Source organism: Cibotium barometz, chromosome 58 (genome assembly GCF_041138505.1).
Source record: "Cibotium barometz isolate CiBa-2024 chromosome 58, ASM4113850v1, whole genome shotgun sequence".
NCBI classification, from domain to species: Eukaryota; Viridiplantae; Streptophyta; class Polypodiopsida; order Cyatheales; family Cibotiaceae; genus Cibotium; species Cibotium barometz.
Window position 1 is genome coordinate 39,006,679 of NC_141103.1, and position 22,328 is coordinate 39,029,006.

The 22,328-nt window shown below is 46.8% G+C and overlaps 1 protein-coding gene and 1 long non-coding RNA gene across 2 annotated transcripts in view; one reads left to right on the plus strand and one right to left on the minus strand.

The window, feature by feature from the left end:
• The window catches only part of LOC147606262 (putative E3 ubiquitin-protein ligase XBOS32), a 59,581-nt gene that overhangs the window by 15,283 nt on the left and 21,970 nt on the right, over window positions 1-22,328 (plus strand). The window contains exons 6-9 of the mRNA XM_086792330.1: window positions 5,425-5,483; window positions 5,623-5,669; window positions 5,790-5,933; window positions 6,022-6,113. Coding sequence (XP_086648456.1) covers window positions 5,425-5,483; window positions 5,623-5,669; window positions 5,790-5,933; window positions 6,022-6,113 — 342 coding nt within the window. The remainder of the gene's footprint in view (window positions 1-5,424; window positions 5,484-5,622; window positions 5,670-5,789; window positions 5,934-6,021; window positions 6,114-22,328) is intronic.
• LOC147606263 (uncharacterized) overlaps window positions 6,449-22,328 on the minus strand; it is a 38,873-nt gene continuing 22,993 nt past the window's right edge. Inside the window, exons 2-3 of the long non-coding RNA XR_015265010.1 lie at window positions 7,030-7,152; window positions 6,449-6,871 (exon numbers count right to left, since the gene is read on the minus strand). This is a non-coding gene — a long non-coding RNA (uncharacterized LOC147606263). The remainder of the gene's footprint in view (window positions 6,872-7,029; window positions 7,153-22,328) is intronic.

Genomic DNA, 22,328 nt, shown 5'->3' on the forward strand with positions numbered 1-22,328 from the left:
AAGAACCCGTTTTCTACTGGACAACCTGATGATGCTGGTTATGTTACCACATTTGGTAGTGGAAAGTGGAAGATTAGTAAGGGCTCACTGGTTGTTGCCAGAGGCTCTAAGGTGGACACTCTTTACTTCATGCATGCTGGTGTTTGTCACCATGCTAATGTAAATGCAACCGAGCTGCCGGAAATCTCTATGTGGCATAGCCGGTTGGGACACATGAGTGTCAAAGGAATGGAGCAATTGTCTCGTTTTGGTTACTTGCCTTCTCTAAAGTTCTCAAGTTTTCAGTTTTGTGAGCATTGTATATATGGCAGGCAACTCCAGTGTCCCCACAAGAAAGCTCTTGGACAGAAAGATGCTCAGTTAGAGCTTGTGCATACAGATGTATGTGAGATGTCTCAGCTTTCTTTGGGAGGGGCAAAATATTTTGTCTTTTATTGATGATGCCACATGCAAGGTGTGGGTTTATCCTCTTCGTTTGAAGAGTGATACATTCTCAGTGTTTGAGAAGTTTGTTGCTCATGTTGAGAATCAAACTGGCAAAACACTAAAGGCTTTGCATTCCGACAATGGTGGAGAGTATATGTCCAAACAGTTTCAGGACTTTTGTGATGCTAAAGGCATCAAGAGGGAGCTCTCTGCTCCTTATGATCCTCCACAAAACGGGACAGCAGAGAGGATGAACAGGACCATTCAGGAGAAGGTCCGTTCTATGTTGTCACATGCTGCGTTACCTCATGGTTTTTGGGCTGAAGCTGTTATGACAGCCGTTCATCTTATAAACAGGTCACCTAACACGAGGCTTGGTGGGAAAGTGCCAGAGGAAGTATGGACAGGGAAGCCTCCGTCCTACAAGCACTTGAGAGTGTTTGGTTGCGTTGCGTACGTGCACATACGCAGGGAAATACGCACCAAACTTGATCCTAAGTCTCACAAATGCATATTCCTAGGATATGGTGACAGAGGTGAAATGGGGTATAGACTTTGGGATCCAGTGAATAGAAAGATTATACGCAGCAATGATGTCATTTTTGATGAAACATGCATGTATAAGGAGCCTGCAAGGCAACAGGAGCCTGGCAGAGTCATCTTTGATGATGATGGACATCATGGACAACAACCAAGGGCTGTAAATCAGCCATTACAGCAACAAAACCAGCCCTTAAATGGTGCTGAAAATGGTCCAAATGGACAGTTAGAGATGGCAGAAGATATCCCTATGGATATCCCACAGTTAGAGGAGATACCGGGCATGATCTTTCAACCTTATGGCATGGAACAGGAGCCACCAATAGGTGATATGCAGGCTGGACAGCAACCTGCAAATGATGGTCATTGGGTACGGAGGTCCACAAGACCCTCCAGACCCCCTGACAGGTTTGTTCCAGGGGTTGACTACTTATGCTCACTGACTGTGGGGAGCCCTCTTGTTATAAGGATGCTTTACAGAGGGCAGACAATGCTCTTTGGGAGCGTGCTATGAAGTCAGAGATGGATTCTCTGCACAAAAATGGAACATGGAAGTGGGTGCATTTGCCTACAGGCAAGAAGGTTTTGCCATGCAAGTGGGCTTACAGGCTCAAAGTTGCACCTGATGCAAAGCCAAGATACAAAGCCAGGTTAGTGGCTAAGGGCTTCAAGCAGGAATATGGTGTAGACTTTGATGAGATCTTCTCTCCAATGGTCAAAATGACCACACTTGGAGCTGTATTAGCTTTGGTTGCTCATGATGATCTGGATTTGATTCAGATGGATGTGAAGACTGCTTTTCTTCACGGTGATCTCCATGAGGAGATATATATGCAACAGCCAGAGGGTTATGCAATGAATGGAAAGGAGAAGCTTGTATGCAAGCTGAAAAAGAGTCTTTATGGGCTCAAACAGGCACCAAGGGAATGGTATCATAAATTTGATACATTCATGAAATCCCAAGATTTCAGGAGGAGTGACATAGATCACTGCTTATACACCAAGAAAGCTTTGGATGGCAGTCTATTAATCCTCATCTTGTATGTTGATGATATGTTGATTGTCGGGAAATCTCGTAAAGAGATGGATGCCTTGAAGAAGAGGCTGCATCAGACCTTTGATATGAAGGATTTGGGTGATGCAAATCACATTTTGGGTATGCGGATGCTTGGGGACAGAAATCAGCATGTGTTGTATTTGTCTCAGAAGGAATACATTGGCAAAGTTTTGCAGAGGTTCAATATGGAGGGGGGGAAGAAGACTAGTACTCCTTTGCCTCCATATGTAAAACTCAGTGCTATGGACAGCCCACAGTCGGATAGTGACAGGGCTGATATGGCCAAGATTCCGTATGCTTCAGCTTGTGGCAGTCTCATGTATGCCATGGTTGCTACCAGGTCGGACATTGCATTTGCAGTGGGAGTGGTTACTAGATACATGGCCAACCCTGGCAAGAAGCATTGGGAAGCAGTGAAAGGTGTCATGAGATACCTGAAGGGCACACAGGATATGTGCATCTGCTTTGGCAAACAGGATGCATTAGTGCATGGTTACACGGATTCGGATTATGCCGGTCATCCAGATATCCGGAAGTCTACTACCGGTTATGTGTTTACATTCAGAGGAGGTGCTGTGTCATGGATATCCAGGATGCAGAAGTGCACTACCTTATCTACTACAGAGGCCGAGTATATTGCAGCCACAGAGGCTTGCAAGGAGGCATTATGGCTATCTCGGTTAGTGGTTGATTTGGGTTATACAGGGGATATTCCATTGTTGCATTGTGACAGTCAGAGTGCCATCCAGTTGGCAAAGAACCCTGTCTTTCATGCAAAGACGAAGCATGTGGATGTGAAGTATCACTTCATCAGAGAGGTGATAGAGGACAAGCTGATTCAGCTTGTCAAGATTCATACGGATGACAACCCGGCTGATCTGTTGACAAAGAGTTTGCCTCCAGAGCGGTTTGCTCATTGCAGACACTTGATGGGCATTGGATGAGGCCAGTTTCAGCCTTGATATGGCCTTGTATATTATCATGTACATGCTGATTTTTTCTTTTCCTTCACTTAAGGGCACATTGCCTCTAAGTGGGAGGTTGTTGGGGTAAAGGCATTATGCCCACCTTTATAGTGTGTACAAGACCATAAGTTTTATAGTACATAGTACACTTAGTACTTTTAATGTACTAAGTGCACTATGTGCACTAGAGCAAATATACATGTGTGATAGGGGAGTCACACACTCATATACTTTGTGAGTTGACTTATCCCCACACTTCTCTCTCTCTCTCTCTCTCCCTTCTTCTCTGTGTGTGTCTCCCACATGAAACCCTAACTATTTCAGCTGAGCTTCTTTAGCTCCCTTCAATCAACTCATCTTCTTTCATGCTCCCCTTTGGCTTGAGAGGGGGTGTGTGACAACCAACCCTAAAAGGGGTTTCTTAAATTCGATATTTTTTCTGCTGCTGCTGGCCGACAGCCTACTCTGGGCCGACCAGCAGCCCAACCCCATATATATAAGCATCGCTTCATTAGCATAAGGAACACATTATAAAAACAACATTCACCATCTGCTGCTGCCGGCCTACCTCTGCAGCAGCATGGACCTTTTTGTTTATCTGCAGCTGCTGTCGGCTCTTTCCTCTGCACACAACAACACCAGCCCGTGTCTTCTGCCCTTACCTATCTATTGTCAGCTCTACCCCTTGCAGCAACAACAGCAGCCCGGCAAACTTTCTGCGTTGTTCCTGCAGCCTACAGCTCCAGCACCTGTACCTGCAGCACACCTTGGGACAACAGCTCTCTCTGCTCATCATCCCATCGACTTGGGACAGCGGACCTCTCTGCTCATCACATCTACTTGGGACATCAGCCCTCTCTGTTCATTGGACATCGACTTGGGACAGCAGCCCTCTCTGCTCATCATCACCCAACGACATCGGGACAGCAGCCCTCTCTGCTCTTTACCACCTACCTCGTGACGGTAGCACACCATCTGCCTGGGACAGCGGCCCTCTCTGCTCTTCAGATCTGTGTTTCTCTTGCAGTCCACTCATCTGCAGGTTTGCGTTTGTCTGCATCACCTCATCTTCGGAGAGCCATCGCCTCTCATCCACACGTGCCTTCGATATCCAGCCCTATACCACTACATTTCCGCTGCCCACTATAGACATCTACCACCTTGGAGTGCCACCGCATCCACCTACGCGAGCCTTCGACACCGACCACGTCACGGAGTGCCACTGCTGTCCTCGACGTGAGCCTTCGTCACCGACCGTGCTTCAGCTCCGATCTCGTCTTTGCTTCCTCGACGGTGTTCTACTCAAAGTCACCTGACATTAGAGGGCCTCTTGTACTCGATTACATTCATCATTATACATACACTCATTCATCCATTTCATGCTGTGTTGATTTGTTGTGATCTCTCGCACATCTAGTCCTTTCGTCCGTTTGCCCTCACAGGGCTCCACTCAAACTTCTGGCAAAAAGTGATTTCTGTAAGGTGTACAAAACTTACTCTTCACCCTCGTTTTGGTGAAGTACATAGCAATCTACACCAAAACTGGACATTCCATCTTTTTTGTCTGTGAAAGAAGAATGATTGGGCTTGGGCTGTCAAATTTCAATCCCTTAGGTGGGGGTTTGTGATGAGTGTGGGAAGGGGCCTTTCAGCAAGGATCATGCATTATTTGCTAGTATCGTTATTGAGTAGAGAATGTGGTGTTGTCTTCCCTCATGTGCCAGTTATGAAGGTTGAGACCAATGCGATTCTGGTGCAGAGGGGAGCAAAAGGCTTTGGCTATAAGTTTGAAGACAATATTTACCTCAAGCATGTCAGAGAAGGAACACAGGAAAGAAGGTCTGCCCAATCCCTGGTGCTGCAGGTGAAGGAGTTTGTTAAGTGCTCAATGGCAGAGGCGGCCTTGCGTCCAACACTGGGGCTTCTAATGACGGGGTTCACGTTGGAGTGCAGTTAAAGGCGTGAGACCAAGTTTTGGCACTGCCCCATTGAAGGCCTTACGTCCAATGCTGGTGCTGAAGGGTCTCGCATTGGAGTGTCTGAGATGATACTTTTTGCCTTGATTCACCTGACCTGGCTGCTGGTATCCTGCTGCCATGGGATGCGAAATTACCAAATATAGTGTTTGAGCACTTGCCTCAGCTCTGATGCAGGCTGGTGCAAAGGCCTTTTCATTACTTTTGAAAGCAAGGCTTTAAGAAGATTGATAGTTGGATCGCAGTACAAAGAGTTTGCAAGTACCAAAGCGATTGTCTACTGGACTGGTGACATGCAAAAAAGGCTAAAGCAAATGTTCACATAATCATAGTGAACCAAGCCACGGTTGTACGAGGAAAATAGAAGTGTTTTGTGTGGATAACAGTTGCATATGCATTTGCTTTAGTGGTGCATGCTAGAATTCTCCCTTTGTGGAATTGAATGTCTATGCTTTTGCAGGTACTGGTAGCACTGCTCTTCACTATGCAGCTTGTGGGGGAAATACAGCTTGCTGTCAGGTCTGCCACCCACATACTTTAAAGTGCATGCCTAATGTCTGTCTACTGTGTTTAGGAGCACACATACAGAAAGCATTATAGTGATTCTGCAGAAATTGAGGAACACATGAGATAAGATAGTGTTGTATGTGTTTTGCAGATTCTCATATCACGAGGAGCTAGTCGCATTGTCCAGAATTCAAATGGGTAGTGGAATCACTTGACAGTCTTGCTAGTCAATAGAAAACACACCCACAAAGCTCATGAAAATTTATACACGTCTGCTCCCTCACACTCAATGTGTTTAACAACCTGATTTTTGAACAGGTGGACACCTCTACAGGTTGCACGCCTTTGGCGCAGACACTGGCTTGAATCTTTGCTTACACCAGATTCTCAAGTATTGATACCAGCAATACCACCCTCTCGTTACTTAACACTCCCGCTCATGAGTATTATAAGAATTGCAAGGTGAACATATGTAAAACTTTTAATGTAGTCTGATTGGTATCGGATGGATTAGTCAAAAGTCTTTATAATTTGGGAGCATTTTTCACAGGGAATGCGGATGGAGGAATCTTGAGGCATGTCCTGGAGGCGTTGATGCTTGTGCAGTTTGTCTAGAGCGAAAGTGCACTGTTGCTGCGGAAGGTATTTTTACGATATACTTGAAAGTTTTTGTTGGTGGCTAAGAAATGATATTAGTTTGAGTTAGCAGCTTATCATGGATGTTGGGTTTATTATTTAAGCTGCCACCCTACTTGGAATCAGATGCATGAGACTCTCTGGTTTCTGGTTAGTGTGCATAATCTCATCGAAGGCTGTTTAGAGATCAATCTCAATGAGTTCCTGGTATTATTGATTGAAAGAAGACAACTGCTAAACCATCCTCTCCTGGGATACTTCCTGCGAGGGAGCGCCTAGAGTGCAGTTGCAAGCTATTCTGCTAAGAATGTGATTAAAGAGACTTCTTGAGAGAGGGTAGAACCAATATTTTGCATTCTGACACTTGGTTCCTAATTTCTAATTTCGATTGAAGAAAACAGAGTCTAGAGCCCAAACTTAAACAACACAGTGCCCTTGAGGTGGGTTTTTGTGGAAAGATAGCAGTGCATAAAACTAGTACTATAGGGTTTTATACAAGGCAATAGCAGGAAGCTCCATAGAATGAAGAAAAGTTCGCAGCTGAAAGAAACAGGTTTGAAACATATGTAACATGTTTTATTGCAACTATGATCTCAAGAGGGCAAGGTCTTGTGTGTGGGCAGCTGTTCTTGGCTCAAAAGTGGCCATCTGTCAACAGCTTTAGGTCTTGATAAGGCTGTATATTCTAGGATTGCTATTTGCATATCCTGGCCACAGGTCATCTCAAAATGAAAGAATAGGTGCATGATTAGAAGAGATGGTACCTGCAAGAATGCCAAGGGATCCATGATGATCAATAGTCCACTTGTCAAAATAGATAATGTCAACAAGTGGGGTGGGGTTTGAATTTTAATATTAACAAGGAGGACATACTTTTTTTTGTATTTTTTTGGGGGGGGGGGAAGGGTGTGCAGGATTCTACCACTTGCCATGCCTCGTGTTCATGAACAGCAAAGATGAGCCTTTCTCAAGTGGGTGACCAGCTCTCCTTGTCTGCTTTAAGCTGACTCAATTCTGTTGAAACCTCCAATACATTATGTTTCATCTGCATTGAGAAATTAGTTCAGGCTTTAGTAGTTGGAAACAGGATTCTTCAAACTACTCTGAAGCACAAAACTAAAATATACAGAGAATGGGAAGAGAGGAAAGAGAACGAGATCTGAAGAGTTGACCCTCTCAATACAACCTAGGTCCTAAATACATACCAATGGGAAGTTCAGGTTATTTCCCAAACTTAACAAAAACGAGATGAAGACCCTTTAGTCCAGTCCCCTGGGTGGCCAAGAAATTTCTTATCGCCTCAGCAACAAAAGAGGAAGAGGAAGAGGGCGAGTGGGCACTGCTGACGGACTAATCTGATAATCAGGACCCTGTTCCCTTTGCTCCCACGAATGAGGACCTGACTAACCGTGTGCAGCAGACTTCCTGGATCCATCCGGCTGACATTCCCATCCGAAGCATGCTGCGCTCGAGGAAAGCCAAATCCAGTCTGTCGTAGGCTTTTTTAAAGTCCAGGAGAGCAGCACAGACAAATCCTCCTCACAAAAGCGGGCAGTGGTGGGGTGAGGGGCTTTAGTCTCGAAGAAATCCCGCATGCTCTTGTTACCTGCCTGGGACTAGAAGGATGCATGGATGTGGTACTTAAACTCCACCCTCTTCTCCTCTATCGAGCGTATCTCCGTGCAGGCTGTCTCCATCTGTGACTCCAGCCAGGGGCTATTATCTGCGGTCTGCTCGTGCAGTCTTTCTAGTGAGGCGAGGCTCCTGTGCAAGCTCCTCTCCTGCTCTCGAAATGTGATGAGTCTGTCCTGGGCTGCTCTCTGTAAGAGCTGTCTAACCTCTCTAAGTCCCACATCCAAGTCCGGCACAATTGATCCCTGCCTAGGTGAGAGCCCCATATCTCCTCAATCTGCGTGCCAATCCTTGGTGTGCTGTACCAAACTCTTGGGGATGCGGGCACTCTGCCAGGGGTCCTCAAGGTGAAGGAGGATAGGGAAATGGTCAGATAACGCTCCCCATCCAAGATCGCTATGACTTGGAGGCCACCGAAGGTTATCGGTAAAGCCTGTCAGCAGTCATCTCCTGTCTGTATATGTACACCAGGGCCTCTGTTTTGTGGGTGTGCTTGCCCGATTTAGGTGTTTTCTCATTTTTCCCCACTCCATATTTTTCCCTATTTTTCCTCAGGTGTGGGAGGCTGTCCTATGGCTCCTGGCTGATCCAGACACTGGCCGACTACCCTTGCTGCTCCACATCTCCCTTTGTGTGCTGGCCGACTGAGTTTTGCTGGCCAACTGGAGATATGAGCAAGTCGTGAGCTTCATGTTGCTGTCGGCTGCTTTTTGGGCTGGCCGTCTGGCTCTTAGGGGCCATATAAAATGGCCCCTGCCCCCACACAGTTTATTCGGGATTTTCTTGTGTATATAGTAGAGTTACACGCCTCTCTCTCTCCCTCTCTATTGCTGTGTTTTTCTGCAGTGCACTTGCTCTTGTGTTTTCAGATCTTGTCTTCATCTCCACTGCATATTCTGACATGGTATCAGAGCTCTAGGCTCTTGGAAGATCTTGGGAACTGTGTGAGCAAGAGGGGGGCTGTTTTGTTGCTGATTGGTGGACTGTTCTGGACCGTTCGGGAAAAGGAGAAGCAAGAGGAAGGCGGGCTGATTTGCTGGACAGCCACTTGCAGGTTTAAGAAGTTCTTTTTTCCCACCCACCCATCCTTTTCAGTTACACCCTTGCAATGGCAGATTTACTTGAGATGGCTGAGAAGCATGTGAAGATCCCGACACTCTCCACGTTCCCAGTGGACCGTCAGTTGGACGGGAATAACTACGGCATATGGAAGGTAATGATGGAATCTATTTTGGAGTCTTACGACCTTGCTGATTTCATTGTTGTTGGGGTTCCACGGCCGGAGTTAGTGGAAGGGGAGTTACCCTCGATTCGGAAGGAACGTGAGGCAGATGCACGGTTATGGGATCGTGTCAATGCCAGAGTGTGTTCTTTCATTTTCCTCAACTGCACATCGTAGGTAATCAATCATATCAAGCATATGACGCTGGCTAGAGGTATATGGCAGCATTTGGCTTCTCTTTACAACAGGCTATCGCCCATGAAGAGGATCTCCTTGGAAGTACAGATGCGGGTGATGAATCTTGCAAAGTCGTTGACGATGCGGGAGCACATCAACAAGCTACAGGCTCTTCAGCAGGAAGTTCTCCAGGTTGGGAAAGAGATATCATCAAAGGATATGGCCATAACGTTGCTGTCACATTTGCCCTCTCAATACTCAGCATTTTACTCTTCGTTGATTACCAGTGGTACGCTCAGCACCATCACATGGGAGAAGCTTGTGCCCATGGTCTTGGACAAGGAGGAAAGATTCTCGAATCCTCCACAAGGCGGAGGTTCGGAGGCCTTAATTGGCCAACGGTCGAAAGGCTGTAACAACAAGGGCAAAGGGAAGGCTTCACCGGAGAATTCTTATGAGAAGAAGTCCGATGCAGACCGCGAGAAACTAAAGGCAGAGAGGACTTGTAATGATTGTGGCGAGAAAGGCCACTATCGGAGGCAGTGTCCCAAGCGGAGCATTGAGAAGGGTGTAGAATCCTCAGCAACAACCGTGAAGACTCCAGCTTTTGTGCACCTGGAGGTGATGGACACCGATGTTTCATTTTCTTCGGGCAGGAGGAGGTTGGAGGACTCTCCACTACGGATACTTGGGAGTGGATTCTAGACAGTGGTGCTTCCAGGCACATGACTCCTTCCCGTTCGGCTTTACAGGATCTCTGCAAGTATTCTGGTCACATTCTTACTGGGGATACATCCACTATCCCAGTTCATAGTGAGGGGTGGTTGGAGATAGTTCCTGATGGCAGAGGGGGGAAGCATTCCTCCCAAGTGTTGTATGTTCCGTCACTTGGTTTTCATCTGTTGTCAGTGCATCAGGTTTGCAAGACTGGCGTATGGGTGGAGTTTGATGAGCATTTTGTTGCTCTCCGATACAAGGCAACAGGCTAGGTAGTTTGGAAAGGCGGAGTGGAGAATGGAGTTTACAAACTTTCAGCACTCTCTCTCCCAGGTCCTCAGTTTTGTGATGAGTGGCAGTCTGGTACTGGCCGCTTAAGTGTGGATACGCTACAGGTGCAGGCTTTCCCGGACCAGATGGTGGATGGCTTGCCAGATGATGGCAGCAGTTGGTAGAAACTTTCCAGTACAGATGTTGGTAGTTCTTGTGTTCGTCAGTCAGAGGAAACTTTACAGGTAACCTATGCTTTGATGTCTCGTAGTTTTCGGAACAAAGAAACTCTTGTAGATGAGGAAGTTCTTTCCACGGGAACCTATCGGAAGGCCAAGCAAGTGACAGTTGATTACTTGCAAGTGGAGGTGGATGTTGCACATTCTCCAGGCTTTGTGGTTTCGGATTCAGAGGGGGTTGGTTACAGGTTTCTGAAGGCCTTGAGTGGTCTTCAGCAGGTTCCAGGACTTGGCATCCCACCGTAATAGGTGTTGAACCTCGTGAGTAGTATGATGCCTCCTTGACTCGGAAGTAGAATGGTTCATTGATTTGGTTGATGCATACCAGATTGGACGGGAGCTTCCTGATGAGGCTGTTGAGCTCATGTTTGCAGAGGACTCTTTGGGAGGCAGGATTGCGTATCTTGTGGTTTCTGCAGCATGCTAAGGATCTTGGACTCTCTTACACAGAAGGGAAATTGATGGATGGAGTGAGACTCCACGGTCGGAGTGACTCAGATTGGGGAGGAGAGCTAGACACGAGGACCTTGACATCAGGCTACAGTTTTTCCCTTGGCTCAAGAGCAGTTTTATGGAGCAGTAAGAGGCAGCCATCTATTGCCTTGTCGTCGATAGACGCAGAGTACCGGGCTGCTTGTGGTGCTGCTTACGAGGTGGTAAGGTTGCAGAGGTTACTTGGCAGGATTGGGTTTCCACTGGAGGAACCCATGGTCATCCAGAGGCATTTTGTTCGTGAAAAGATTGTTACTGATGACATCTTGCTAGAGTTCTGTTCTACGGAGGACAATGCGATGGACATGTTCACGAAGTCTCTATCTCAAGCTTTACTCCGGTGGCACTCCGGCTCCCTTGGATTGGTTCCACATCCAGGAGCTGAGAGGGGGTGTTAGCAGTCATCTCCTGTTTGTATATTTACACCAGGGCCGCTGTTGTGTTTGTGCCCGCCCGATTTAGGTGTTTTCTCATTTTTCCCCCCTCTCCATATTTTTCCCTATTTTTTTCCTATTTTTCCTCAGGTGTGGGAGGCTGTCCTGTGGCTCCTGGCTGATCCAAACATCGGCCGATTGCTAGTCTGAGTGTTCTGACATAGGCCGACTGCCCCTACTGCTCCACGTCTCCCTATGTGTGCTGGTCGACTGAGTTTTGCTGGCCGACTGGAGATATGAGCAAGTCGTGAGCTTCATGTTGCTATCGGCTGCTTTTTGGGTTGGCCGACTGGCTCTTAGGGGCTATATAAAATGGCCCCTAGCCCCCACACACTTTGTATTCGGTATTCAGAATTTTCTTGTGTATATAGTAGAGTTACATGCCTCTCTCTCTCCCTCTCTATTGCTGTGTTTTTCTGCAGTGCACTTGCTCTTGTGTTTTCAGTTGTCTTCATCTCCGTCGCATATTCTGACAAAGCCGCATTGAGTTTGTTGCCTTCGAAGTATTGTCCAAGCTTATTCACTCGAACCGTGGGGTAACGTCGTGCTTGCAATGATGCTTGTCATACCCCTTCTGCATGCCCACTCATCCACATGAAATCTGTCAATGTGGGAGAGTTTCGGTCCGCACATCCTCCTGTTTGACCTAGAAAAACAAAGGCTCCGGTGGGGCATTCCAACACTGGTAGGTGCCAGGGATCGTGTCACGTGCACCCATGCACTATGGTAGATGGTGACAAACTGACTCATCAATAGTTCAAGAATCATGTACAGAAGTAGTACCTTGATAGGATATTTTGTTGTATGCCGTGACCTCTTTGTGAGCCCCAGTTCGGGACATGTCAGGCAGCACGAGCTACGTAGGTCAGTCTCCCAGCCATAGAGGCCTGTCAAGTCAGTCCTCTTAACCCACTTTCGAGAATTCAGCAAGTGATCATCATGTAGGTGCATGCAGATGTTAGCCTTAGGAGTAGTATGTATCATAGGCATGTTAGTTACACTCATGCAGTAGGGGCCAGCCCCAAGGAGGGACTGCCTTGCGAGAGGTGTAAACACCCTTAGCCAACAGCAAAGCCCAGTCGGCAGCCATCAATTGACTAGGGCAGCAGTCGGCCAAGTGTTGATATCTATCTTTCCACTGTGCTATATTCTTATAGATTGTTCTTGCATCAAGAGTTCGTATAGAGTACCAAGGACTGAAAGAAGACTAACATAGCTTCCGCATGTTACATGTAATTAGTTTTGAGCACAATGAGAAGAATTTGATTTTGTATGGTAACTTTTCGGGTCCAATGAATAAAATGTCGTCTTTCATCGATCGTCCAATTGTTTTACGTAATGATAGTCTAGTATGTTCAACGTTGGAAACAATTGAAATGCTTTCTAAAGAAGAATGTGATGTTTGGTGTATTCTTTAGTGCGAATTACGATGTTAATTTGTATTTGAGTAGGAACAAATATGAAGCATTGTTATATAAGAGTAATTCATTCTTTGTTGATTATTCATCACAACATGAAGACGAAACCGTTGAAATGTCAGCTCCTGAAGTCATGATGGATTAGACTTTGAATGGAGGAGCAATGAGTGATCTAATTCTTCTTGAGCGTTTAGTTAATGAGCATCAACAAGTTGGTTTGAGTTCTCATACCATGGATTTGGCAAGGACGAAAGGCGTTGACCATTGAAGTGTGGATTTTCGTTACGCGCGGTGGAGCATGAATCTCGCAACTAAATATGTATTAATGAAAATAACACCAGGCTTAGTGTGAAGTCCTCTCCAAAATTTGTCCTAAACACAGTTGAAAGCAAGGTTAGTCCCAAATCAAATCATGAGGTAGCAGGCTAGCTCACCTTCCGATCGCGACCGACATCCACCGATCTCTCCCAAGCCAAGTCTAGGGCTTCCGACACAATCTCATAGGTCCGTGTCTACTCACTGCAGCGTTCCATATCACCGAAGCCTACCTGAAAACCTTCGACATACCAACCTATGTACCTGTCATGTACGTGGTATGAACATGTGGGCTCTCCTGGTCCAAGCCAGACCTTCAGTGTTGCATTCGCACAACTATGTCTCATAATAACCTAAGCTCTCACTTATATAGCGATAACTACGCTATAAGTAGCTAACTTGCTATAATAGGCCATTAAGCTTGTTTTATCAATCTAGGAATCCTAGACCAGTATCTGCTTGCTAATCCCTACTCTCGAGGCTCCCTAATCCCAGCGGATTAGGTTCCTAATCCATAGATTAGTGTCTAGATACATAACACATAGCATAATTGCATTCAACTTACGACCACACTTAAGAAAAAGGAGACACACACGAGGGTTGGTGTAATGAAGTAGATTTGGTATGCACATACACATGGGGGATGGGCCTTAGGCACTAGGGCTTAGGGTCATTTACATGTGTACTTTTGGGGGCCTTGGGCTATATTAGGCATAGGGCTCATGGGCATTGTACCTTTTTGATCATATTTTACTCTATAGACATCTATGTCTTCTTGGTGCTCATGTCCAAGCTTCCATGGTGACCTTCACCTTCACCCATGTCCTTAGATTCCATGTAAACGATGTCTAATGTGTCTAGACTCCACATTAACGAGTCCCTTCTCCCTCCTTTCTTGCAGTTGGAACGGACTAACCCTCCCTTAGGATTTGTATTTTCCAAGATCACAAGCTTTGTGGATGCCTTATGGATATCGGATTTCCATATATCACAATGAAAAAATTACAAATAAGAATCTGGGAAGGTCTTAACAAAGGAGAGTTTCCAATGTCACTGTCTAATCTCTTATAGATAATACTCCAGAAAAAATTAGGGTTTCCAAACAAGGGGATTTTGATCAATAATGCTTTAGCATGCTATAGCAACACCTTAATGCTAGATTTACATCCTTAATTGTGAAAATTAACAAAGTAATTAAGACTAATTACTTTGATTAAGCAAAGATCGAGATAAATTGGAAAAAGGCCCAAATCGGCTTTACTTTCTTGAGGTTGCTCCATGGACTGTTGTGTGTGTGTTGATTTGTGCACGTTATTGGTCCCTACTAGGGATGCATACACATGATTGGGTTGCATTGTTGCTGGTAATAGAGTACAGAGGTTTTACGGATTGTTGTACGTCGTACGGGTGGCAGTACACGGGTGTACAGGTGCAAGTGTATGGATAAGTACAAAAAAATTGTGCAACTGCATAGGATGCTAATGCTCGACGCAAAATCAACCTATTGCTCCGATACCAAATGTAGAAAGCAATGAAGTGGAGGCTATGGTGGATCAAAGAGAAACATGGCTATGGCTATGTCTATGGCATAGAGAGAGAGAGATAGAGAGAGAGAGAGATATATATATATTAATGTCTTCAAAAGTCCAAAGTGACTTATGAGACCAAAATAATTACATCAAGTCCATGTGATATAATGTCTGAGTTACATAAAAAATGGAAATGCTAGGAACTAAAAATGAAAAGCTAAAGCTGGTACTAGAACTGAGAGCGTATAGCTCTCTATCCTCATTAGGAGCTGTTGGATGGTACTCAGGGTGGTGGGACTTAGCTGGCGAGAGAAGGTCCTCCTACGGTGGGAGATGATGGCCGCGATCTTCCTGAAGTATCGGGATCGTGGGCGAGGTCCCCATGGGCAAGGGCAATATGCTTTGCAAAGCTCAGTGACTGTCTAATCGCACTCCTCTCGATCGGGCTCAAACTACTACCACGAAGGGTTAGGGTGATAGGCTGGGGGCTGCTGTAGAGGTCTCCGCACGGAGATGGAGGGGGGAGTGCTCTAAAAGTCTCTGCCCAGAAGAAGTCTGTAAGTGCCCTTTGCCTCGATCCCCTCATTGCCCCGTTGGCCTGTGGCGTAGTGCCGCGCTGCGAGAGGAGGGGATTCCGTAGGGACTCTGTGTGTCTCGGGGGGGGGGGGGGGGGGGGAGAGAGAGAGAGAGAGAGAGAGAGAGAGAGAGAGAGAGAGAGAGAGAGATTTTATTAATGTCTTCCAAAAGACAGAACTCAGCCTATGAGACAAGAGAGAGAAATGAAATGAAAAGAAATGTTATATTAACGTCTTCAGAAGGCCATAATGACCTATGGGACCAAAAAGTTACATCATGGTGGATCTGATACAATGTCTGGATAAAAAACCAGAAAATGAAAAATAAAGATGATACTACTGGCACCTAGAAAATGAAACTGGAACTGGAAGGTAAACAGAAACCCTTATAGGGTGTGAATATAGTGAGGGGGGGGGGTACGCTATGGAGGTGAGTGGAGTACAGTGGGGATATTATATCATGTGGGACGGGGGGTACACTATGGAGGTGCCTCCATCTCATAATATGTGCCGCATCGGACGCTGGCGGATCTCCTCAATGTCCTTTGTGGTCAGCACCCTGACTGGGTGTCCCGCATGTCTCGCAAGAATAATCCGAATCCGCCACTGCAACCTCCGTCTATGCTGGGATGCCCTCCTCCGTAGTCGTGGGCGTCTTGGACCACCCAAGCTCAATCGCATGATCAATCAATGTATCGCTGGTGTGGGCGGTATCCATGTCCTACTGGTTGCTGTGGTCCATCTGGGCCAGTGATGGCTGGACTAAAGAAGTCTGTAATGTGCCTCTGAGTCTGGCTCTCTGTGCGCCTAAGCAGGCTATCTCTATATCTCCGCAGCTCAAGCAAGAACAATCCCAAACACCTCTGGTCCTCGTACCCCATGACTTTGGAAAGTGGTCCAAAACCCTCTTTGAATAAACAGTGGAAACGACCATGTATCTCATAGTATGCAGTACAATGGCATATATAATGCAGCTCTGTTTGTGGCTCCCCATGGCATACTCGACATATCTTGGCCTCAGCTGGTATACCTCTATATCGGCCAATCTCAATCTCAAGCTGGTGTGAGGATGTGCGAATCTGACCAATAGCACATCGTACTGCATGAGACAAGTGTACATCCATGTAACTGGGTCTGATCACAAAGCCATCTGCTGTGAGCTGAAGAAAATGCTCTCTGTAGAAAGCCATCTTCGTGCCCAGCTCCTCAGTCGGCTGTATCCATGTCCTCCTAATGTCCAGCTGAACTAAATCCTGACGGATGAGTCTGGTAATCTCTGTCCGTGTGAGAGTGAGAGAGGGTGCCTCCAGAGAATACTGGAAGGGAGGTAATCTGTCCATGCTAAAACCATGTGCCTGGAACCAAGATGTCATTTGTCCATACCAACAAGCCGTGTCTCCCTGTAAGCTAACTATCGGGAGGACTCAAGGGCGAGGCGTGCATATCTGTCTCGGGGGAGATCCCACAAGCCATTTATGTAGGAGACTGATCTCGTAAGAGCCTCAATCACCAAAGGGGCAGCCGCCAGCTCTGCTCGAATAATCTCATGAGGGACCACGGCCTTGGCTCTAATAATCCTAGCAATCATAGGTACCAAAGGCCTCTCCATACCTCTCCACCCGCCTGCGCTGTGATGGCCCACTGAACGTCCCCATATCTGCACTCCATAAAGCATAGCTGATGTCACTAGAGTGTCAAAAAGCCAAAGTTTCGTTCGAGGTTCCTGAAACTGAACTTGCGAACACATCTCTCCAAACCACCCAGGGCTGCATGTACTCTAGTCAATCTAGTCTCTGCTGCTCTCCTCATCGAAAACACTAGCCCACTGAATACTACCCCAAGATATGTATATGCATCTGTATACTCCACAATCTCCTGTCCATATGTAAATGTGGGAGCTGATTGCCTAACCCACTGTGGCGTGGTGTTAAACACCATAAGCTTGGTTTTGCCAAGGTTGACAGACAATCCACTATCATGTGCAAACTCATGTAAAGCATCCAGATGACGCTGCATACCCTTAGGGGAGTCAGAGATCAACACAATATCATCAGCATATAACAATAGTGGGATCCATGTACCTGCTAGCTAGGCTCCTCTGTCCCCCAATCTCTCAATGTAGTCAGAAGCCTCATCCACATACATACCAAACAATGAAGGAGATAACGGGCAACCTTGCTTCACTCCTATAGTGGAGTGAACCAAAGTAGAGACCCCCTCTGGGGTGCGTACCTGTCCTGCAACTGATCTATATAAAGCCATAATCCCCCATATGAGCTCTGTGGGTACCCCCATCTCCTGTAATCGCCTCATCAATCTGGCTCTGGGCACTGTATCAAATGCTTTGCGGAAGTCCACAAAGCTACAATAAATCTGTCCCCCATGCGACCTGCCCTCCTCAATAATGGCCCGTAGAGTAAAGATGTGGTCAAGAGTAGAGAAACCTCTCCTGAACCCTGCCTGTCCCTCTGCTCGAATGCCCTCTCTCTTTGCCCATCTACTCAACTGCTGCTCAAGAATGGATGCATACAATCGTGCTAGTGTGTGACCAATCATAATAGTGCGATAATTCCGTGGCTCCATAGGGTCCCTTGACTTGAAGATAGGCACGATGGTGGACATACTCCAAGTCTTGGGTAAGCCTTCACACAGCACGATTAAACATCACTGCTAGAAGCTCTGCCAGCATGCCTCTCGCATGAATAAAGTGCTCAGCGACCAATCCATCATGATCATATGCTCTCCCAGTCTTCATCCTATCAATGGCCTTCCTTACCATCTCTACGGTAAAGAAAGTACATGTCTATGGGCATGGTGCTGGCGGGTCAGGAAAAGGCGTCTGTCCAGGAACTGTATATAGAGATGCTGCATAACTACCCTAGACCTCTGTAAAAGTGATGGCCAAAGCAGGGGATGACTCATGAAACAAACACCAAGCCTCCCTCGAATCCTGGCTCAAGAACAGCTGGTATAACTCCTGCTCTAGCTGAGCAAGGAAGGCCCGCTTCTTCCTTCGCACAAGGTGCCGGAAGGCAATACGTGACTGTCGGTGAGTAGTGACTCCCAAAGCCACCTCCCGCTGCAGTCGGGCTCTTGTCTCTCTGAACTCCTCATCATACCAGCTGTTCTGGGGCATACACCCAGAACGTTGTCTCTGTCCAAGCTGAGTATGTGGATATGCCTCTCTCACTGCATCCTGTAAAGTCTCTGTCAGTATATGGGTCAACTTCTCCAAAGGTCTCCCTGGCGCCTCTGTGTACAGACGTCTATAAATCCCATCTCTGTAGACAGCATCAGTCTCTGAAGTAAAAGTATATCAAGTGTGATCTGCCCCTCGTGTCCTCTGAGCTGTGGTAAAGTGAAAAGAGATGGTCAATGTCAACAATGCATGATCCACTACTACCCCAATGGGCCGAGATCCAACTGTGAAGTCCTCAATGCATGAAACAAAGCTCGGCATAGCCATAACATAATCCACTGTGCTAGCACCATGTCTATGTGGAGAGCAAGTAAATCCAACTGCTGACGGAAACCTCTACAAGCCATTAAGTATGGCCAACCCATGTGCAGTCCCCATATCTACCAAATATCTCCCATACTCTGTGCACTCCACATCCTGTGAGCGTCTGTCTAATCCCATATCCAGAGTGTCCAGCTCTCTCAGCATCTCCTCTGAGGTATCATACAAGGCTGTCTGGCGGTTGCCCGTCCGGGCATTAAAGTCCCCTAACAGGATGATGTCTCCATCCCTAGAGAACTCCCATATGTCATCATCTAGCACAGAGAAAGGAGACTGCTCTCTAGGTGCTGCATATGTCGATGTACTAGGAGCAAAATAGCATATGGCAATATACACGAATCTGCCTGTGTCGGCCCTCAGTCTCACCCACATATATCTGGCCTGATCATCTCTCCGAACGATGTGTAGAAGCGGTTGCAGCTCCTCCGTGAAAAGAACTGCCACCCCCCTGATCCTCTACTACTGTGTACCGATCTCTTCCCTACTCTGCAAGCTGTCTCCCATGTGTATCCTGTCACCTGTGGCATCATCTAACCAGGGGCCTGGTGAGTCTCCGAGTAGAAGACTATATCTCTATCTCTAAAGCTGTCCTCAAAGGCACCTACATCAAGTCTGAGGGATCCATTGCAGTTCCAGGCTGCCAGCTTTAATTTGGTCCCAGAGAGAAAGAAAGAAAGATTTTATTAATGTCTTCCAAAAGACCGAACTCGGCCTATGAGACAAATGAGTGTACTTGTGTGGGGTATCCTTTGTCATCCCAACAAAATGAAAAAGTATTGAACTAAAAAGCTGAATCTGGGTGTGCAAAAAGTACAATGAGTGGGGGAGGGGATGGAGCTCTACTACTAGGAGAATGCAAAGCTATATGCATGGAGTATACAATAATGATATGCAACCTAGCTAGCTCCATCCTGTACCATACTGGGGGTATAAAATGGTATACATCAATGAAGGGGGTGTCCACAGCTCCCTGAAGAACCTCGCCATTCTGTTCCGGCCGCCCTCTCTGTTCCGCTGCGGCCGCCCTTGACATTTCATTCCGGCCGCCCAGAGCCGTCCGTCGACTCCCGTGCGTACCCGCAAGCGACTCCAGCGCGTGCCCAGTTATCGGCTCCCACCCGTTCCGGCTTGCCTGCGGCCTTCATCTGCACCTACGCGCCCGCCCGCCTACCGCTGTTCGCACCCTCTGACTCGCCCGACACTTGCCCAGCGCCCGCCTCTGCCTGCGCTTGCCTGGCCCGACACCTGGCGCCGCCCCGCCTCGTCAGCTCTGTGCGCCCTCGTCGACACCTGCAGCTCCGGCGCACTCTGCACGGCTCCGCCTGGCTGCCATTTACGTGCCCCCGTCTGCAGCACCGTGTGCTTCACCTCGTTGAGTCTCCAGCTTCACCTGTGTGCTCCCCGCCTAAGCTTTACACGTGTTGCCCCCAAATGTATTCTTTGTGCACATTTTCTTCCAAATACAAATACAAATTTTGCAGCCATTTCAATGCAGGTCAGATTCAAAGGAAAGTTGCAGGTGCAATTTGGGGGATTTCTCAATTTGAGGCCAAATTGAAAAATTGCAATTTGGGGTTTTCAAAATTGAGGTCAAAATCAGCAAATTGAGCCTCTTTCAGTTGCAAAAAATTGGGGCTTTTGTGAAAATTGGCCAATTAGATGCACATTGAAGCGATTGGAGTGCATAAAAATTGGGGATTTTTAGATTGGAGCATGTAATTGGGCATTACAGCTGTGATTTGTCACGTATGTATACATATTGTGTGTAATCAGACAATTTGGTGCAGGTTTACACTTGCTTTGGTTTGCAGGCATACATTTGCACAGGACATTTGGTTGCCTGGCAGTGCACATTAAAGCTTGGTTTGCTTGCAGGTATATTTTGTTGACATGGCACAGAATGCTACAGATGTATTTGGTGTGCTCACCCAGGAGGACAAGTTGGATGGATCTATAACTACTCCCTCTGGAGTATCACGATCCGTAATTTGCTGGTAGCCAAAGGGCTTTGGGGCATCGTGTGTGGTGATGACACACGCCCACTTACCATACAGCCAGCCATGCCTCAAAGGGGAGGTGCTCAAAGAGCTCCTGATGTAGAACCTGCTCCCACACAAGAGCAGAAGAGATGGGACTCTAGAGATGCACAGGCCATGTCATTGATAGCCCTTTCAGTGAAAAGGACTATTATTCCGCACATTCGTTCTTGTAAGACATCGAAGCTTGCATGGGACACATTGGAAGCAATGTATCAGGTATGCAACGAGGCAAGAGTTGCCTACTTGAAGAGGCAATTGGATCTTCTTTCTATGGATGAGGGTGACTCCATGGCAGATCATCTCACCAAAGTGAAAGATTTGCAGGAACAATTGCTCAATGAGGTTATCCCAGACAGACAAATGGTCACCAACACTCTTCATTCTTTACCACCTTCCTACTTGGGATTTCACACCTCTCTCAACCTCTCAATGAGAGGAGGTGGTGATCCCGTCACTTTTGAAGAGCTCGTGGGTTTACTCTTGCAGGAAGAGCAAACAAGAGCAAACTTATCGAGCAACCGTGGTGGAGACAAGGCATTTACAGCCAAGGATAAAGGTAAAGCAAAGAGCTTTAGGCATGGGGGACAACAGTCTAGCAAGGCTGGTCATGGATAGCCCTCTTTTGGTGGTGAAAAGTCTGACAAAGGGGATGCAAACAAGCCCAAAAAGAAGGGCAAATGTTGAAGGCAAAAGGAGTGTTAGGGTTAGGGTTTGGAGATGCTGCAAACAGACGTGGAGAGCAACAGAGAGAGAACACGACTTCTTTGTATTCAGCTGATAAAAATGTGAAGTACAATAGCCACATAATAAGTGACCTAAAGAGACGTGTTCACATGTCCGGCCATAAAATGTGCCGGGTGGACCAAAACACCTATAAACTGCATATAAGTGAAACTAAGCTAAACTGGGGAAAAAAAACCTCCACTAACTGAAGTAAAAAGTGTCCCAGTAATCTACTGATGATCACTAGCACTCCTCTGGGTGCATACACAGCATAAAACCCAATAAACCCCAGGGAGTGATATGTGATCACTGTACATCATCCACCAAAAGGAAACAAATTCAAAGCACTGCGGAATGCTTCGAATTTCGGACGTGGTAATGCCTTGGTAAAGATGTCTGCCACATTCTGATCTGTAGGACAGTAGATCAGACTGATATCTCCTGCCTGGAGTCTCTCCCGAACAAAATGATAGTGAATCTCAATGTGTTCGTGCGAGCATGAAACACAGGATTCCTGGCCACAGCAATGGCACTCCGACTATCAGTATAGATATGTGTAGGCTCCTCCACTGAAATATCCGTATCAGTCATGAGACGACGCAGCCAAACACACGCAACAGTAGTAGTGTAGGCTGCTCTGTACTCTGTCTCACAAGACGAAGTGGCCACTGTGGTCTGTTTCTTGCTTAGCCAAGAAATGCATGAAGAGCCAAGAAAGAAACAATTTCCACCAGTGGAATGTCTGGTATCAAAATCACCAGTCCAATCTGAATCACTGTAAGCGTATAACTGCATGTCACCCCCCTCGGGATAAAGCAATCCAAGAGACAAGGTACCCTGCAAATAACGGAATACACGCTTCACAGCTTGCCAATGTGACAACCGCGGGCTGTGCATGAATCTGCTCAACTGAGAGACT